Source organism: Pseudophryne corroboree, chromosome 3 (genome assembly GCF_028390025.1).
Source record: "Pseudophryne corroboree isolate aPseCor3 chromosome 3, aPseCor3.hap2, whole genome shotgun sequence".
Classification (NCBI taxonomy): Eukaryota; Metazoa; Chordata; class Amphibia; order Anura; family Myobatrachidae; genus Pseudophryne; species Pseudophryne corroboree.
In genome coordinates this window covers 630,333,327-630,354,528 of record NC_086446.1, presented here as the reverse complement: position 1 = coordinate 630,354,528, position 21,202 = coordinate 630,333,327, and the positions used below count along the sequence as shown (strand labels likewise).

The 21,202-nt window shown below is 47.8% G+C and overlaps 1 protein-coding gene across 1 annotated transcript in view; it reads right to left on the bottom strand.

The window, feature by feature from the left end:
- Positions 1–21,202, bottom strand: part of C3H8orf76 (chromosome 3 C8orf76 homolog) — a 74,916-nt gene that overhangs the window by 31,988 nt on the left and 21,726 nt on the right. The window contains exon 2 of the mRNA XM_063961724.1: positions 98–193. Within this exon, the coding sequence (XP_063817794.1) occupies positions 98–193 (96 nt within the window). The remainder of the gene's footprint in view (positions 1–97; positions 194–21,202) is intronic.

Here is a 21,202-nt window from a genome sequence, read left to right as displayed (position 1 = left end):
CGGCGTCGGTATTTCGACCGCCGGGATTCCGGCCGGCGGCATCTTGACTGCATCCCGACTGAAACATGTAGACATGAAAGCAAACGTGATTCTGCACCTGAAACGCTTCCTGTCTGTAAGATAAATCGGCTCTGAATTTCAGTGTTGTGGGCACATCAATAAAGTCATCATTATTCACATCTTCTGTAAACCACTGGGAAGAAACAGAAACATATTTTAACACGGAGAAGAAAGAGGATCCCTCTTCCTTGAAGCATGCTCCCACATTAACCTCCTGGTGAACTTATGACTCTTCCCTTTATCCTTCAAGCATGTCATATGCGCCCTACACACTGGGCGATAACACTAAGATATGAACGAGATAACGTTCATATCTGTCAATGTGGAGGCACCAGCGATGAACGATGCGCGGCCCTGCGCTCGTTAATCGCTGGTGCACTGTCAGCTGTGCATGCAGGCCAATATGGACGAGATCGTCCATATTTGCCTGCACTTCTACGGAGCCGGGTGAAGTAACTTCACTCCCCCCGTCACTGCCCCCCCTTCCCCCGCCACCGGGTCGCCCGTCTGCCGGATCGGCGGTCGGGCAGCTCGGCGGCATATCGCCGTGTCGGTAGGGCCCACTAGTCTACCCCATTCTTAAGACTCCCTTACTTGCCGCCCCCCCCCCTTGCTAACTACCATACCATTTCTCTGGTCCCCTTTTTCCTCCAAGCTACACCAGCAGGTAGTTTAAAACCACCTCACTTCCTTTCTCACCTCCCACTGACTACTAGACCCTCTTTAATCTTGCATTCAGTCTCCTCATTCCACAGAAAATACTCTTGCAAATGACATAGCACTATCAAATCCAAAGGCCAGTTCTTTTTTCTTCTATTCTTAATATTTTAAAAACAATTAATTATATTTCCACCGGCCAATAATAGTTGCCAACCTGATATCTGTATCACTGTTGATAACTTTCCAATCAGCCCTACCCCACAATCTCGCTGCCTAGGTGTCGTACTTGACTCTGAACTCTCCTTTGCTCCCTACATTCAATCTGTCTCTTTATCATGTTACATGCACCTAAAAATCATATCCAAAATATGACCTTATCCTACACAAGACATTGCAAAAATGTTAAACCATGCACTCATCTCCAACATACATTGCATTATGCTGCTTAACGGTCTTACCAAAAAGAGACTCACCACTACAATGCATTCTAAATGCAGCTGTGAGGCTAATCTTCTTTGCTAGACGTTCATCGACTGCGGATCTACTCTGTCAGTCTTTCCACTGACTACCTGTATTTTGCTGTATTCAATATAAAATACTTTTACTCACACACAAGACCATTAACCAATGTCAAAGTCAAAAATATTACATAGAGAGAACATACAGACTCCACACATTATGAGTAGCTAAGCTTGCAAATACGCGCAGCGAGCACAGCAATATACGGTACCATACGCATTTACACAGACATGCCACAGAGATAGATTCGACACATATTTCATACAGCACATAATTATAACATATCAAGCGCCAGACATCATAATGTTTTAAATGTATTTAATGGAGTAACGTCATGTATGTGTATTATTGGAGCAGAGCAAGATAGACATGTCGTGTTTGGTATTAAAGCAACCAGATTAATGTGTATATCAATTTGATGCCTGTTATTAAGTTGTAGCTCATTGCAACAAGTAGATATGATTAAATGTATGAAAGCTAAAGTCACTCTTATTAAAACAATGGACATTCCAAGCATGTGATGGACAGGAAACTCAGGCTGAACCTGGTTTGCATATGAATTGACCAGTGACTCATCATGAATGAGAAAGTTCCCTCCCTTAGACTAGTCTGTGCACTCCCCCAAACTACATAGTGTATTGCTGAACAGACACACAGAAGTTGCTGTTTTGTCCCAGACGATGGTGGAGATGCTGCCAGTCTGGTGCCTACATGATTTTACAGAGAGAGAGTGTGATATGGAGGGGAGACTTTATACGAGAAAGATATGGTGATGTATTTGCTGGCCTGTAACTGTATGTATTTGATTTAGTTTATATTAAACTGCTTACTGTATAAATTGTAACCATGTAACTATATATATATATATATATATATATATATATATATATATATATATATATATATATATATAAAATATATTGTACATTGTGATATATTGAATACATATCCTTTTAATAACAAATATATACATCAATGAGCTTTGGAACTCAGATAATGTGTGGGTGTATTGTTTTCTCTTAAGGGATGTAGTGTTTTGCAACGTACAGCTCACTTTTATCGTATATGGTAATAAGATGCGCCTGGTGTCCACAGTATATATTAGAGCGGGCATTTTAAATATTTGTTAGAAAGCATTTTGGTATTTACACCAAACTATACCAACATACGTGATAAACAAATTTGGAATTTGATATTCCATTTTCTGATATTAAATTTTTTTGGGGGGGGGAAAAAAAAAAAAAAAAAAAAAGGGTTTTGGTTACCCCCCAGTAAATCCTGGTGGACCCGTCTATACCCCATGGTACTAATGTGGACCCCAGCATCCTCTACGGACTACGAGAAAAGGATTTACCGGTAGGTAACCAAAATCCTATTTTCTCTTACGTACTAGTACCAAGCACATTAGTACCATGGGGATGTACAAAAGTTCCCAGAACGGGAGGGAGAGCGCGGAGGCTCCTGCAGAACTGATTGGCCTTTGATGAGCTGAATTTCAGTCAAAGTATCGAACTTGTAGAACTTTGCAAACGTGTTGGACTCGGACCAAGTTGCTGCTGGACAAAGTTGTAATGCCGAGACACCCCAGGCAGCCGCCCAGGAAGACCTCACCTTACGAGTAGAGTGGGCCTTAACAGACGTAGGACACGACAAACCTGCCGTAGAATACACATGCTGGATAGTGAATCTGATCCAGCGAAAAATTGACTGCTTAGAAGCAGAAGCAGGATACCCAATTTTCTTGGGATCATACAGGACAAACAGAGTCCGATTTTCTGTGACGAGCAGTCCTCTTCACATAGATTTTCAGAGCCCTTATAACATTCAAGGACTTTGAAGAAATTGAGGAATCAGTAGCAACTGGCACCACAATAGGTTGGTTGATATGAAATGCCGACACAACCTTCGGAAGGAACTGCTGACACGTTCGGAGCTCAGCTCTATCTTCATGGAAGATCAAGTATGGGCTTTTACATGACAAAGCACCCAACTCCGACACACGTCTAGCAGAAGCGAAGGCCAACAAAATGACAGCCTTCCACGTGAGAAACTTGAGCTCAACCTCCTGTAGAGGTTCAAACCAGTCCGACCAGAACTGCAACACCATGTTAAGGTCCCAGGGCACCGTAGGCGGTACAAAGAGAGGCTGGATGTGCAGAACTCCCTTCAAAAAAGTCTGAACCTCAGGGAGGGCAGCCAAATGTTTCTGGAAGAAAATGGATAAGGCCGAAATTTGGACCTTTATGGATCCCAACCTCAGGCCCATATCCACACCTGCTTGCAGGAAGAGGAGAAAATGTCCCAGTTGAAACTTCACCGTAGGGAACTTCTTGGACTCACACCATGATACATATTTTTTACAAATACGATGGTAATGTTTAGACGTTACTCCTTTCCTAGCCTGTATCAGGGTAGGAATAACCTTGTTTGGAATGCCCTTCTGAGCTAGTGTCTGGCGTTCAACCTCCATGCCGTCAAACTCAGCCACGGTAAGTCTTGATAGGCGAACGGCCCCTGCTGCAGCAAGTCCTTTCGAATAGGAAGAGGCCTCGGCTCTTCTAGCAGTAGATCCAGAAGATCTGCGTACCAAGACCTTCTTGGCCAGTCTGGAGCAATGAGGATCGCTTGAACCCTTGTGCTCCTTCTGAGCTTTAGCGCTTTTGGAATGAGTGGGAGTGGTGGAAACACGTACACAGACTGGAAAACCCACGGAGTCACTAGGGCGTCCACCGCCACTGCTTGCGGGTCCCTCGACCTGGAACAATATCGCCAAAGCTTCTTGTTGAGACGAGAGGCCATCCTGTCTATTTGAGGTACACCTCAAAGATCTGTTACCTCCTTGAACATCTCCGGATGGAGATTGTGTCTGCTGAGGAAGTCCTCTTCCCAGTTGTCCACTCCCGGAATGAAGATTGCCGATAGTGCCAACGCGTGTTTTTCTGCCCAGAGGAAGATTCTTGTTACCTCTGACATTGCAGCTCTGCTCTTCGTTCCGCCCTCTCGGTTGATATAAGCCACTGTCATTACATTGTCCGACTGCACTTGAATGGCCCGATTTCTCAGAAGATGGGCCGCTTGGAGAAGACCAATGTAGACGGTTCTTAGTTCTAGAATGTTTATTGGCAGGCCGGCTTCCAGACTTGACCACCTTCCTTGGAAGGTCTCCCCGTGAGTGACTGCGCCCCAGCCCTCAGAGACTTGCATCCATGGTTAGAAGGATCCAGCCCTGAATCCCGAACCTGCGGCCCTCCAGAAGGTGAGGTAGTTGCAACCACCAGAGGAGTGAAATCCTGGCCCTTGGTGACAGACGTATTCTCTGGTGCATCAGTAGATGAGATCCCGACCCCTTGTCCGGGAGATCGAGTTGGAAGGACAGAGTATCAAACCTCCTGTACTGTAGAGCCTCGTAAGAGGCCACCATCTTTCCCAGAAGTCGAATGCAGTGATGAACCGACACCCGGGCTGGCTTCAGGACATCCTGGACCATTGTTTGCATCACCAACGCTTTTTCCTGTGGAAGAAACACCCTCTGCACTTCAGTGTTGAGGATCATTCCCAGAAAGGACAACCTCCTGGTTGGTTCCAAATGTGATTTTGGAAGATTCAGGATCCAACCGTGTTCCCTGAGCAGGTGGGTCGTGAGAAAAATGGACTGTAACAGCTTCTCCTTGGACGACGCCTTTATCAGCAGATCGTCCAGATATGAATTATATTCACCCCCTGTCTGCAGAGGAGAACCATCATTTCCGCCATCACCTTGGTGAATACCCTCGGTGCTGTGGAGAGGCCAAATGGCAGGGCCTGGAACTGATAGTGACAGTCCAACAGTGCGAACCGGAGATAAGCTTGATGCGGCGGCCAAATTGGAATGTGGAGGTGGTACGCATCCTTGATATCCAGGGATACCAGAAATTGATATCACCACCCTTAGAGACTCCGTGGGTAATTCCAAGTTGATCGCAGAAGGAATTTTTTTTAGCAGTTGGGCAAAACCATGTGCACTGCAGGGGGGGGGGGCAGATATAACATGTGCAGAGAGAGTTAGATTTGGGTGTGGTGTGCTCAATCTGCAATCTAAATTGCAGTGTAAAAATAAAGCAGCCAGTATTTACCCTGCACAAAAACAAAATAACCCACCCAAATCTAACTCTCTCTGCAAATGTTATATCTGCCCCCCCTGCAGTGCACATGGTTTTGCCCAACTGCTAAAAAATATCCTGCTGCGATCAACTTGGAATTACCCCCTCCATTTTGAACTTGAACTCCTTCAAAAAGGGATTTAGCGATTTTAGGTTCAGAATGGGCCTGACCGAACCATCCGGTTTCGGCACCACGAAAAGGTTCGAATAGTAACCTTTGTTTTGCATATGAGGGGGGACCGGTACAATAACCTGTGCCTCCACCAACTTCTGGATGGCTGCCTGCAGGACCTTCCTGTCTGCCAGCAAAGCTGGCATGCCTGATTTGAAGAATCAGTGAGGAGGGAGATCTTGAAATTCCAGCCTGTACCCCTGGGACACAATATCTTGCACCCAGGGATCCAGGCCGGACGACACCCAGACGTGACTGAAATGTCTGAGTCTCGCTCCCACCGACCCCACCTCCGGGGCGTGCAGTCCACCGTCATGCGGAGGACTTTGGTGTACCTGAAGCAGGTTTCTGTTCGTGGGAACCTGCAGCAGCAGGTTTCTTGGATTTGGGCTGACCTCCCCGAAAGAAGGTGTTGGACGGCTTGGCCTTTCTGGGCTTGGCAGGCCGAAAGTGCTTTCTTCGGAGCAGGTGTAGTTGAGGGAAGAAAAGGTGACTTACCCGAAGTAGCCGTGGATATCCACGCATCTAACGCTTTCCCAAAGAGAGCCTGACCTGTGTAGGGTAGGGTCTCCACACTTCTCCTGGATTCCGCGTTGGCAGACCACTGGCGCAACCACAGTCCTCGACGAGTTGAGACAGACATGGAAGAAATTCCCGCAGCCATGGAACCCAGGTCTTTCATGGATTCTACCAGAAATCCTACCGAATCCTGAATGTTATGTAAAAACAATTTAACATTACATTTCTCCATAGTATGCAAATCCTCAAGTAACATGCCTGACCACATTACTATAGCTTTGGCAATCCAAGCACTGGCAATAGTGGGACGTAGTATTGCCACAGAATCCGTGTACATGGATTTGAGCGTATTATCAATTTTACGATCAGCCGGCTCTTTCAAGGCGGAAGATCCTGGAACAGGTAAAACCACCTTTCTTGAGAGTCTGGATACTGACGCGTCAATAATGGGCGGGTTTTCCCATTTTTTTCTATCCTCTACCGGGAAAGGAAATGCCACCAGAACCCTTTTAAGGATCTGGAATATTTTATCCGGGTTTTCCCAAGGTTTTTCAAAAATAGCATTTAATTCCTTTGACGCAGGGAAGGTTAGCGAGGCTTTCTTAATCTCAGTAAAGTAAGCCTCCTCAACCTGCCCCAGTGTTGTATCAGCAATATTCAACACATTTCTAATAGCCTTTATCATCAACTGCACCCCTTTAGCAAGAGATGCTGCGCCCCGCAACACATCCCCATCACAGTCTGCAGTGTCAGTATCGGTATCCGTGTCATCCTGCATGATCTGTGCAAGAGCACGTTTCTGGGAATATACAGCGGGGAGCTCTGAGGTACCAGAACTGGGTCAGACTGCCATAGAGTTCTGTAAAGCCTGAGTTGCAGATTCATTTTGTGCAACCCTATTTGAAATCTGAGAAATCATAGATTTGATAGAGGATAACCATTCAGACTCCCTTGCTGGTATCTGTGCTAAATCAGAGCAATCCTGACTACATAGAATAGGACATATCCTCTGCAGCACATGACACAGAGTCCCTGGACATTGCTTAATGGATACCACAGACACTCTACACACACACACACACACACACACACACACACACACACACACACACACACACACACACACACACACACACGGGAGGGCAGACAGAGTTTCACCCCCAAGGATGGCAAGAGAGACACAGAGATTAGAGCGTAAAAGGTGATCCCCTATCAGCGCCGACTGTGCAGCTTAATAAATTACCCAGTCTGTATTTTGTCTCCCCCCTCTTCTACAACCCCCTGGTACCGTGACAGATAGCTGGTGTTGCTGCGGAGGGACTTGCTCTTCCTTGACAGCGCTGTGCAGGCAGGAAAATGCCGCTGAACACTGATGGGTCTGCTCTGAGAAGCTCCGCCCCCAAAATGGAGCCGTCTTCCCGCTCTTCACAATGATTATACTGGCCTGAGGATAATGCTGGCTGAGATCGACGGAACCCGACAGGCTTTCTGACCAGTGCAGGGTTTAGGCGCCGTCTCAGGGCGCCTCCTCACAGCGCCACACAGTGTGCCCCTGAGCTCCGGAGCGCGGTTAATACCGCGCTCCCTACCCTATTGCCGCCATCTTCACACCGGCCCCCACTTGCAAGGGGGAATTGGTGACTCACTCGCCACCGATTTTCTGGCTCTGCAAGGGGGTGGCGGCATGCTGCTGGGGTGAGTGATCCCCTGTGGCAGGGAACGATCTATCCCCTCAGGAGCTCAGTGTCCTGTCAGTGGAGATAGTGGCTCAGACCCCGCAGGGCGGACACTACTCACCCTCTTAGTCCCACAAAGCAGGTAAGCTGTTGCCAGCAGCCTCCATGTAAAATAATAAACTCTTAAAAAACTTTTTTCTAAAGAAGCTCTGTAGAGCTCCCCTAGCTGTGACCGGCTCCTCCCCGGCACAATTTCTAAACTGAGTCTGGTACGAGGGGCATGGAGGGAGGAGCCAGCCCACACTCTCAAACTGCCAATGGCTCCTGGTGGACCAGTCTATACTCCATGGTACTAATGTGGACCCCAGCATCCCCTAGGACCCAAGAGAAAAATGGAATCTCAAACTCCAAATTTTTTCAAAGTGCTCTAATAAAAAAAGTAGACAAGATAGATAACTCAAAATTTGTTTGGCAAATCTTTGAGTATATATCTATTTCCAAACAAATTAACTTTTTTTTTTTTTTTTTAAATCTGACAATTAAATTTGGCCTTAAATTTTAGCCATAAGGAAGTTAGCGGCAGCCGAGCAACTTTTTCCCGCATCAAAGTGCTGAATAATTTTGCCAGGTGGCCCGCCCCCCAAAAATAAAGTGTATGGCAAACACTGTAGAGTACAATTTAAAACTTATCGCCCTCGTACACTAGCAACATACTGCCAATGTTTCCCGATGCCCCAACATCCTGGTCAGGGAATTGGGTATATTTAACAAATTTAAAAATGGTCAGGATCTGCAAATCGGGGATTTTTAAAATGAAGAATTTCCCTGATAGATCAGCAGTCATTGAACGCTGGCAGTTTCAGGAAACGGGACTCAGATCTATGGATGCCTTAAGGGTAATTAAATCTGTGCAATACAGGATTTCATTAAGGTTCAAATAGTGTAGTTTGTAAGATGGAAGAATAATACATGAAATTTGTGACAGCAGGTTGCTTAATAATATTGCAATGTAATGTGTGATGGCTGCATGTGGTAACTGATAATTATAGCATTGTAGTGGGTGATGAGACATGTGCTAATTATTACAATCTTGTCGGGGGTGACCGCTATAGCATGGGGTAATTAAAATTGCATAATATTTGGTTTAGCCATACCATTTTTTAGACAAAAATAGCTCTAAAGATATTAACAATAATTAAATTCCTTCAAAAAAATTGAACCACTTCTGCCAACAAGTGATTGATAATTATTACTGTAGAGTATATGGCAGTTAATGCAATACACGAGATCACGGCCATGTGTTCTCCAGCAACTACTGCACAATGCTGCTACCCCTCACCCCTGCTTAAAGGCGTTTTAAAAGGATTTTGGTACTCACCGATAAATCCTTTTCTCCTAGTCCGTAGAGGATGCTGGGGACTCCAAAAGGACCATGGGGTTTATACCAAAGCTCCAGAACGGGCGGGAGAGTGCGGACGACTCTGCAGCACCGACTGGGCAAACGCAAGGTACTCATCAGCCAAGGTATCAAACTTATAGAACTTAGCAAAAGTGTTTGAACCCGACCAAGTAGCTGCTCGGCAAAGCTGTAACGCCGAGACGCCTCGGGCAGCCGCCCAAGATGAGCCCACTTTTCTGGTAGAATGGGCTTTTACTGACTTCGGCACCGGTAGTCCGGCCGAAGAATGAGCCTGCTGAATCGTACTACAAATCCAGCGTGCAATAGTCTATTTTGAAGCAGGATGACCAATTTTGTTGGACGCATACAAGACAAAAAGCGCCTCAGTTTTTCTGGCAACAGCTGTCCTAGTGACGTAGATCTTCAACGCTCTTACAACATCCAGAGATTTGGAATCGCCACAGCCTCCGTAGCCACCGGGACCACAATAGGTTGGTTAATGTGAAATGAAGAAACCACCTTCGGCAGAAATTGTTGACGAGTCCTCAATTCCGCCCTATCCGAATGAAAAATCAAGTACGGGCTCTTATGAGACAAGGCCGCCAACTCTGACACCCGCCTGGCAAACGCCAGCGCCAACAGCATAACTACCTTCCAAGTGAGAAATTTCAATTCAACCTTACGCAAAGGTTCAAACCAGGAAGACATGAGAAACCGTAAGACCACATCCAGCTCCCATGGAGCTACAGGAGGCACAAACGGAGGATTGATATGCATTACTCCTTTCACAAAAGTCTGAACCTCTGGGAGAACAGCTAATTCTTTTTGAAAGAAAATAGACAAAGCCGAAATCTGCACTTTGATGGAACCTAATTTCAGGCCTGCATCTACTCCCGCCTGTAAAAAGTGGAGAAAGCGCCCCAAGTGAAAATCTTCCGCAGGAGCCATTTGAGACTCACACCAGGAAACATACTTCCTCCAAATACGGTGATAATGTTTCGCCGTAACCTCCTTCCTAGCCTAAATGAGAGTTGGAATGACCTCCCTGGGGATACCCTTACGAGCTAAGATCTGGCGCTCAACCTCCATGCCTTCAAACGCAGCAGCGGTAAGTCTGGAAACACGCATGGACCCTGCAACAGGTCCTCTCTTAGAGGAAGCGGCCAAGGATCTTCCACCAGTAATTCCTGAAGATCCGGGTACCAGGCCCTTCTTGGCCAATCTGGGACGACGAGAATCGCCTGAACCCTTGCTCGTTGAATGATCCTCAGTACCTTTGGAATGAGAGGAAGTGGAGGGAACACATACACCGACTGGAACACCCACGGAGACACCAGGATGTCCACTGCACTGGCTTGGGGGTCCCTTGACCTGGAACAATACCTCGGGAGCTTCTTGTTGAGATGCGACGCCATCATGTCTATCAACGGAATTCCCCAACGCTTTGTCACCTCTGCAAATACCTCTTGGTGAAGAGCCCACTCTCCCGGATGGAGATCGTGTCTGCTGAGGAAATCTGCTTCCCAGTTGTCCACTCCCGGTAGGAAGACTGCAGACTCATGTGTTGTTCCGCCCAGCGAAGGATTCTTGTGGCCTCCGCCATTGCCGCCCTGCTCCTTGTTCCGCCTTGACGGTTTATATGTGCCACCACTGTGATGTTGTCTGACTGTACCAGGACAGGTCGACCCTGAAGAAGGCTTCTTGCTTGCAGCAGGCCGTTGTAAATGGCTCTTAACTCGAGAACATTTATGTGGAGACAAGCTTCCTGGAGCGACCATTTCCCCTGGAAGTTCCTTCCTTGGGTGACTGCGTCCCAGCCCAGGAGACTTGCATCTGTTGCCAGAAGCACCCAATCCTGGATACCGAACCGGCGTCCCCCTAGGAGGTGAGGACTTTGTAGCCACCACAGGAGAGAAATTCTGGCTCTGGGAGATAGACTTATCTTCCGGTGCATGTGCAGGTGAGACCCGGACCATTTGCTCAGCAAGTCCCACTGAAACACCCGGGCATGAAACCTGCCAAATGGAATGGCTTCGTACGCCGCAACCATTTCCCCCAGAACCCGAGTACAGTGATGGATCGACACACTCGTCGGCCTCAGAAGTTCCCTGACCATCGTCTGCAGTTCCAGAGCTTTTTCTTCTGGAAGAAACACTTTCTGTAACTTCGTGTCCAGAATCATGCCCAGAAAAGGCAGCCGAGTGGTCGGAATCAACTGAGATTTTGGCAAATTGAGTACCCAACCGTGCTGTCACAGAACAGACAGTGACAAATTTACACTTCTCAGTAACCATTCCTTGGACCTCGCCTTTATTAGGAGATCGTCCAAGTACGGGATAATTGTAACCCCTTGTTTGTGATAAAGCTAAATATTTATCGTATATAATACCCTTTATGAGGTCTAAGAACACTGTACGCTATCTACGTATGAAGTACCGTAAGGGTACGCTAGTTGCGTAATAATCGCTTTGCCGTGATCGAGACGCTCAAGCGTCAAGTTCGCTCACGGCCAAGAGATCACAGGCAGGCACGTTATTGGCTGTTGACTAACGTAATGATTCGCTATAGCGTAGCGGACGCTCGGGACCACGAGGAGATCACCAGCGGCGCTGACGCTCACTATATTAAACCTTTGTATCTAAACCATAAACAGTGTATTGTGCAGTAAAACCTTAGTGTAATGTTAGAGTGTAAATGCAACACAGTATAACCTTATTACCTTAAAAGCTGTTTGAGCGTCACCGACGCTCTGAGAATACTAGACACTATAAGAAATACACAGATACCTGGGCTTAGGGTCCAACGCCTAATATGTATATATTTTGAATGATAAACTTGCAAAAGAATTAATACAAATACAAATCATACACTACAATATAACATAGACTACCTAACCAGATAACTACACAGGAAATATAATACAATTACTATTTAAAGGAAAATAAGAGAGAAAGAGGAGAAGGGAGAGGGAGAGAGAGAAATTGGCCCACAATAACAAGAAGATCAATATAGTTGCGGAGAAACACTTACGCACAAGGGGAAACGATCGCATGCGCCTCGATATCCAGCTCCCGATTATCAGCAATGAGAACCGTTGAAGAGAGTGAACTGGATATGGTCGGCCTGCCTATTTATGCCCCACACACAATACAATTCAATGGTCCCTACAATCTCATTGTTCATTGGACACAGGAATTCGGCTTCGCATTATAACAAAAGGTCATAGGTTGATTCATACAGGTGGGCTGTGACTGCTTCCAACTGTTCAGGTGGGTGGGATACTGAGTTTCCCGCCGCATGACTAAATAAGAACAAATAATAGTAAATGGACATAAACTTCTTATGTCCATAACTATTCGCACGAGCGATTAATCCGCTCCAAACCAACACCGGAATATTGCTATTTAAATACTCTTCCGATGGGTACCAAACACCACTGTATGACCCCTGTTAGACCCTTCGTACAATACAAAGAGGGATCTCTCTGTTCAGGAACATGCTATATTAACTAAACTTTCAGAATCTATCAAAGGGACCATGATCTACAAAATACATTATTACTGAAAATATGTAACGATTGAGTCGCACGCTACGATCACATATACTCTACCGTAAATACGCATACCGTGCGCCTGCGGGTGCCCGCGACTGAGTATGCGCACGCACGGGAGAGCGCACGCATGCGCAGCGCGGACCAGAATGAGGTGCAAATATGGCAGTGTGTATAGAGATATTTTTCTGACTTTGACATTTGCGAAGGAGAACCATCATTTCCGCCATGACTTTGGTGAAAATCCTCGGAGCCGTGGAAAGCCCAAACGGCAACGTCTGAAATTGGTAATGAGAATCCTGTATCGCAAACCTGAGGAAGGCCTGATGTGAAGGACATATCGGGACATGTAAGTAGGCATCCTTTATGTCGACTGACGCCATAAAATCCCCCCCTTCCAGGCTGGCAATTACCGCTCGAAGAGATTCCATCTTGAACTTGAAAACTTTCAAGTATGGATTGAGGGATTTTAGATTTAGAATTGGTCTGACTGAACCGTCCGGTTTCGGCACAACAAAGAGGCTCGAGTAGAACCCCTCCCCCTGTTGGGACGAGGGAACGGGAACAATGACCCTCTGTAGACACAATTTTTGCATCGCTGCCAGCACCACCTCCCTGTCCGGAAGAGCTACTGGTAACGCCGAAATGAAGAACCGGTGAGGGGGTATCTCCCGAAACTCCAGCTTGTATCCCTGAGACACAATCTCTAGGACCCAAGGATCCAGGTCTGATTGAATCCAGACCTGACTGAATATTTGTAGACAGCCCCCCACCGGTCCGGACTCCCCCAGGGAAGCCCCAGCGTCATGCGGTGGACTTGGTAGAAGCAGGGGAGGACTTTTGGTCCTGGGCGCCTGACACTGCAGGTGGTTTCCTTCCCCTTCCTCTACCTTTTGAAGCGAGGAAGGACGAACTTTTTCCGCGCCTGTATTTATTGTGACGAAAGGACTGCATCTGCTGATGTGGTGCCCTTTTCTGTTGTGTGGGTACATAAGGAAGAAAAGAGGACTTACCCGCAGTCGCAATCGAGACCAAGTCAGCCAAGCCATCCCCAAACAAGACCGTACCTTTGAAGGGTAACGCTTCCATCGCCCTCTTGGAGTCGTCATCAGCATTCCATTGATGGATCCACAACGCCCTCCTGGCTGATATCGACATGGCATTGGCTCTTGATCCCAAGAGACAGATATCCCTCGCCGCATCCTTCAGGTAATCTGCAGCGTCCTTGATATAAGCAAGAGTCAAAACAACATTATCTTTATCAAGGGTATCCATATCATTAGCTAAATTCTCAGCCCATTTAGCAATAGCACTACTCACCCATACCGACGCCACAGCAGGTCTGAGCAATGCACCCGAATCAGTGAAAATGGACTTCAGAGACGTCTCCAGCTTGCGATCCGCCGGATCTTTGAGAGCTGCCGTATCAGGAGACGGAAGCGCCACTTTCTTAGACAAGCGAGATAGAGCTTTATCAACATTTGGAGACACCTCCCATTTTTCCCTGTCATCAGAGGGGAAAGGATACGCCATGTAAATCCTCTTGGGAATCTGCCACCTCTTATCCGGCGACTCCCAAGCCTTTTCACAAAGAGTATTCATTTCATGAGAGGGGGGAAACTTCACCTCAGGTTTTTTTCCCTTAAACAAGCAATCCTTGTTTCCTGTACCGCAGGTTCATCAGAAATGTGTAAAACATCTTTTATAGCCACAATCATGTACTGAATACTCTTAACTAATCGTGGATGTAAAACAGCCTCAGTGAAATCGACTTCGGAATCAGAGTCCGTGTCGGTATCCGTATCCACCACTTGAGTAAAATAAGATTTTACTTACCGATAAATCTATTTCTCGTAGTCCGTAGTGGATGCTGGGGACTCCGTCAGGACCATGGGGATTAGCGGCTCCGCAGGAGACAGGGCACAAAAATAAAGCTTTAGGATCAGGTGGTGTGCACTGGCTCCTCCCCCTATGACCCTCCTCCAAGCCTCAGTTAGGATACTGTGCCCGGACGAGCGTACACAATAAGGAAGGATTTTGAATCCCGGGTAAGACTCATACCAGCCACACCAATCACACCGTACAACTTGTGATCTGAACCCAGTTAACAGTATGACAAACGTAGGAGCCTCTGAACAGACGGCTCACAACAATAACAACCCGATTTTTTTGTAACAATAACTATGTACAAGTATTGCAGACAATCCGCACTTGGGATGGGCGCCCAGCATCCACTACGGACTACGAGAAATAGATTTATCGGTAAGTAAAATCTTATTTTCTCTGACGTCCTAGTGGATGCTGGGGACTCCGTCAGGACCATGGGGATTATACCAAAGCTCCCAAACGGGCGGGAGAGTGCGGATGACTCTGCAGCACCGAATGAGAGAACTCCAGGTCCTCTTTAGCCAGGGTATCAAATTTGTAGAATTTTACAAACGTGTTCTCCCCCGACCACGTAGCTGCTCGGCAGAGTTGTAATGCCGAGACCCCTCGGGCAGCCGCCCAGGATGAGCCCACCTTCCTTGTGGAATGGGCCTTGACAGATTTAGGCTGTGGCAGGCCTGCCACAGAATGTGCAAGTTGAAATGTGCTACAAATCCAACGAGCAATCGTCTGCTTAGAAGCAAGAGCACCCAGTTTGTTGGGTGCATACAGGATAACAGCAAGTCAGTTTTCCTGACTCCAGCCGTCCTGGAAACCTATATTTTCAGGGCCCTGACAACATCTAGCAACTTGGAGTCCTCCAAGTCCCTAGTAGCCGCAGGTACCACAATAAGCTGGTTCAGGTGAAACGCTGACACCACCTTAGGAAGAAACTGGGGACGAGTCCGCAGCTCTGCCCTGTCCGAATGGACAATCAGATATGGCTTTTGTGAGACAAAGCCGCCAATTCTGACACTCGCCTGGCCGAGGCCAGGGCCAACAGCATGGTCACTTTTCATGTGAGATATTTCAAATCCACAGATTTGAGCGGTTTAAAATGTGATTTGAGGAATCCCAGAACTACGTTGAGATCCCACAGTGCCACTGGAGGCACAAAAAGGGGGTTGTATATGCAATACTCCCTTGACAAACTTCTGGACTTCAGGAACTGAAGCCAATTCTTTCTGGAAGAAAATTGACAGGGCCGAAATTTGAACCTTAATGGACCCCAATTTGAGGCCCATAGACACTCCTGTTTGCAGGAAATGCAGGAATCGACCGAGTTGAAATTTCTTCGTGGGGCCTTCCTGGCCTCACACCACGCAACATATTTTCGCCACATGTGGTGATAATGTTGTGCGGTCACCTCCTTCCTGGCTTTGACCAGGGTAGGAATGACCTCTTCCGGAATGCCTTTTTCCCTTAGGATCTGGCGTTCCACCGCCATGCCGTCAAACGCAGCCGCGGTAAGTCTTGGAACAGACCTGGTACTTGCTGAAGCAAGTCCCTTCTTAGCGGCAGAGGCCATGAGTCCTCTGTGAGCATTTCTTGAAGTTCCGGGTGCCACGTCCTTCTTGGCCAATCCGGAGCCACGAGTATAGTTCTTACTCCTCTACGTCTTATAATTCTCAGTACCTTGGGTATGAGAAGCAGAGGAGGGAACACATACACCGACTGGTACACCCACGGTGTTACCAGAATGTCCACAGCTATTGCTTGAGGGTCTCTTGACCTGGCGCAATACCTGTCCAGTTTTTTGTTCAGGCGGGACGCCATCATGTCCACCTTTGGTCTTTCCCAACGGTTCACAATCATGTGGAATACTTCCCGATGAAGTCCCCACTCTCCCGGGTGGAGGTCGTGCCTGCTGAGGAAGTCTGCTTCCCAGTTGTCCACTCCCGGAATGAACACTGCTGACAGTGCTATCACATGATTTTTCGCCCAGCGAAGAATCCTTGCAGTTTCTGCCATTGCCCTCCTGCTTCTTGTGCCACCCTGTCTGTTTACGTGGGCGACTGCCGTGATGTTGTCCCACTGGATCAATACCGGCTGACCTTGAAGCAGAGGTCTTGCTAAGCTTAGAACATTGTAAATTGCCCTTAGCTCCAGTATATTTATGTGGAGAGAAGTCTCCAGACTTGATCACACTCCCTGGAAATTTTTTCCCTGTGTGACTGCTCCCCAGCCTCTCAGGCTGGCATCCGTGGTCACCAGGATCCAGTCCTGAATGCCGAATCTGCGGCCCTTTAGTAGATGAGCACTCTGCAGCCACCGCAGAAGAAACACCCTTGTCCTTGGAGACAGGGTTATCCGCTGATGCATCTGAAGATGCGATCCGGACCATTTTTCCAGCAGATTCCACTGAAAAGTTCTTGCGTGAAATCTGCCGAATGGAATCGCTTCGTAAGAAGCCACCATTTTTCCCAGGACCCTTGTGCAATGATGCACTGACACTTTTCCTGGTTTTAGGAGGTTCCTGACTAGCTCGGATAACTCCCTGGCTTTCTTCTCCGGGAGAAACACCTTTTTCTGGACTGTGTCCAGAATCATCCCTAGGAACAGCAGACGTGTCGTCGGAAACAGCTGCGGTTTTGGAATATTTAGAATCCACCCGTGCTGTCGTAGAACTACTTGAGATAGTGCTACTCCGACCTCCAACTGTTCTCTGGACCTTGCCCCTATCAGGAGATCGTCCATTTTCTTTGAAGAAGAATCATCATTTCGGCCATTACCTTGGTAAGGACCCGGGGTGCCGTGGACAATCCAACCGGCAGCGTCTGAAACTGATAGTGACAGTTCTGTACCACGAACCTGAGGTACCCTTGGTGAGAAGGGCAAATTGGGACATGGAGGTAAGCATCCCTGATGTCCCGGGACACCATATAGTCCCCTTCTTCCTGGTTCTTGATTTGAACCTTTGTATGTAAGTGTTCAAATATTTCAGATTTAGAATAGGTCTCACCGAGCCGTCTGGCTTCAGTACCACAATATAGTGTGGAATAATACCCCTTTCCTTGTTGTAGGAGGGGTACTTTGATTATCACCTGCTGGGAATACAGCTTGTGAATTGTTTTCACTACTGCCTCCCTGTCGGAGGGAGACGTTGGTAAAGTAGACTTCAGGAACCTGCGAGGGGGAGACGTCTCGAATTTCCAATCTGTACCCCTGGGATACTACTTGTAGGATCCAGGGGTCCACTTGCGAGTGAGCCCACTGCGTGCTGAAACTCTTGAGACGACCCCCCCACCGCACCTGAGTCCGCTTGTACGGCCCAAGCGTCATGCTGAGGACTTGGCAGAAGCGGTGGAGGGCTTCTGTTCCTGGGAATGGGCTGCCTGCTGCAGTCTTCTTCCCTTTCCTCTATCCCAAGGCAGATATGACTGGCCTTTTTCCCGCTTGCCCTTATGGGGATGAAAGGACTGAGGCTGAAAAGACGTTGTCTTTTTCTCCTTTATACGGCAATACTTCCATGTGCCGTTTGGAATCTGCATCACCTGACCACTGTCGTGTCCATAAACAACTTCTGGCAGATATGGACATCGCACTTACTCTTGATGCCAGAGTGCAAATATCCCTCTGTGCATCTCGTATAGAAATGCATCCTTTAAATGCTCTATAGTCAATAAAACACTGTCCCTGTCAAGGGTATCAATATTTTCAGTCAGGGAATCCGACCAAGCCACCCCAGCGCTGCACATCCAGGCTGAAGCGATCGCTGGTCGCAGTATAACACCAGTATGTGTGTATATACTTTTTAGGATATTTTCCAGCCTCCTATCAGCTGGCTCCTTGAGGGCGGCCCTATCTGGAGACGGTACCGCCACTTGTTTTGATAAGCGTGTGAGCGCCTTATCCACCCTAAGGGGCGTTTCCCAACGCGCCCTAACTTCTGGCGGGAAAGGGTATACCGCCAATAATTTTCTATCGGGGGAAACCCACGCATCATCACACACTTCATTTAATTTATCTGATTCAGGAAAAACTACAGGTAGTTTTTTCACACTCCACATAATACCCTTTTTTGTGGTACTTGTAGTATCAGAAATATGTAACACCTCCTTCATTGCCCTTAACAAGTAACGTGTGGCCCTAAAGGAAAATACGTTTGTTTCTTCACCGTCGACACTGGAGTCAGTGTCCGTGTCTGTGTCGACCGACTGAGGTAAAAGGACGTTTTAACGCCCCTGACGGTGTTTGAGACGCCTGGACAGGTACTAATTGGTTTGCCGGCCGTCTCATGTCGTCAACCGACCTTGCAGCGTGTTGACATTATCACGTAATTCCTTAAATAAGCCATCCATTCCGGTGTCGACTCCCTAGAGAGTGACATCACCATTACAGGCAATTGCTCCGCCTCCTCACCAACATCGTCCTCATACATGTCGACACACACGTACCGACACACAGCACACACACAGGGAATGCTCTGATAGAGGACAGGACCCCACTAGCCCTTTGGAGAGAGAGGGAGAGTTTGCCAGCACACACCAAAACGCTATAATTATACAGGGACAACCTTTATATAAGTGTTTTTCCCTTATAGCATCTTAATATATATATAATCATATCGCCAAATAAGTGCCCCCCCTCTCCGTTTTAACCCTGTTTCTGTAGTGCAGTGCAGGGGAGAGCCTGGGAGCCTTCCCACCAGCATTTCTGTGAGGGAAAATGGCGCTGTGTGCTGAGGAGAATAGGCCCCGCCCCCTTTTCGGCGGGCTTCTTCTCCCGTTTTTCTGAGACCTGGCAGGGGTTAAATACATCCATATAGCCCCAGGGGCTATATGTGATGTATTTTTTAGCCAGAACAAGGTATTCTCATTGCTGCCCAGGGCGCCCCCTGCAGCGCCCTGCACCCTCCGTGACCGCTGGTGTGAAGTGTGTGACAACAATGGCGCACAGCTGCAGTGCTGTGCGCTACCTCATGAAGACTGAAAAGTCTTCTGCCGCCGGTTTCTGGACCTCTTCACTTTTCGGCATCTGCAAGGGGGTCGGCGGCGCGGCTCCGGGACCGGACTCCATGGCTGGGCCTGTGTTCGATCCCTCTGGAGCTAATGGTGTCCAGTAGCCTAAGAAGCCAATCCATCCTGCACGCAGGTGAGTTCACTTCTTCTCCCCTAAGTCCCTCGTTGCAGTGAGCCTGTTGCCAGCAGGACTCACTGTAAAATAAAAAACCTAAAAACTTTTTCTAAGCAGCTCTTTAGGAGAGCCACCTAGATTGCACCCTGCTCGGACGGGCACAAAAACCTAACTGAGGCTTGGAGGAGGGTCATAGGGGGAGGAGCCAGTGCACACCACCTGATCCTAAAGCTTTATTTTTGTGCCCTGTCTCCTGCGGAGCCGCTAATCCCCATGGTCCTGACGGAGTCCCCAGCATCCACTAGGACGTCAGAGAAATGGCCGCTTTTGCGACCCCGATGGGGTCTGTACCTGAGACAAAGGGGGTCATTCCGAGTTGTTCGCTCGCATGCTGCTTTTAGCAGCTTTGCACACGCTAAGCCGCCGCCTACTGGGAGTGAATCTTAGCATAGTAAAATTGCGAACGAAAGATTCTCAAAATTGCGAATAGACACTTCTTAGCAGTTTGAGTAGCTCCAAACTTACTCGGCATCTGCGATCAGTTCAGTGCTTGTCGTTCCTTGTTTGACGTCACAAACACACCCCTCCGTTTCTTCAGCCACTCCCGCGTTTTTCCCAGAAACGGCAGCGTTTTTCCGCACAAACCAATAAAACGGCCTGTTTCCGCCCAGAAACACCCACTTCCTGTCAATCACATTACGATCACCAGAAAGAAGAAAATACCTCTTAATGCCATGAGTAAAATACCTAACTGCATAGCAAATTTACTTGGCGCAGTCGCAGTGCGGACATTGCGCATGCGCACTAAGCGGAAAATCGCTGCGATGCGAAGAAATTTACAGAGCGAACAACTCAGAATGACCACCAAAGTCTCTTCCATGGACTTTTTTCACAGCTGTGTCTGTGACTCAGACTTATCTAACCTCTTTGATAAAGAAGCTACATTTGAATTTATCGTACTGAGCAATGTGAGTAAATCAGGTGTCGGCTGCGTCGACAGTCCCAAATCTAGCCCCGCATCCGCTCCCCCAATAACCTCCTCTGGTGAATAACATTCAGCCTCAGACATGCCGACACGTAGTACCGACACTCAGATACACACCAAACGTCCCAGCTAGGTGACAGGCCCACAATGAAGCCCAGATAGAGGATAAAGAGGGAGTATGCCAGCTCACACCCCAGCGCGCATATATCCTGACAAAAGATATATGTACCCAGCGCTGCTTTTATAATGACAATAAGCACCACACTGCGGCCCCCCCCTTCTGAATATGTCCCAGTTACTTGATAGAGGAATTGTGGAGGTCCCGGCAGTGTCTCCTTCAGCCATGTGTTAGAGGAGAAATGGCGCCTGTGAGCTGCGGGACGAAGCTCCGCCCCTTCCCGGTGCGCTTCGGCCCGCCAAATTTGAAAACTAAAAGATGCCGGCGGGGGTTTAGAAACGGTGCCGAGGCACCGAAAGCCTTCTGCCGGTCGTCTAACTTCAGTAACATGCTGCCTAGGGCG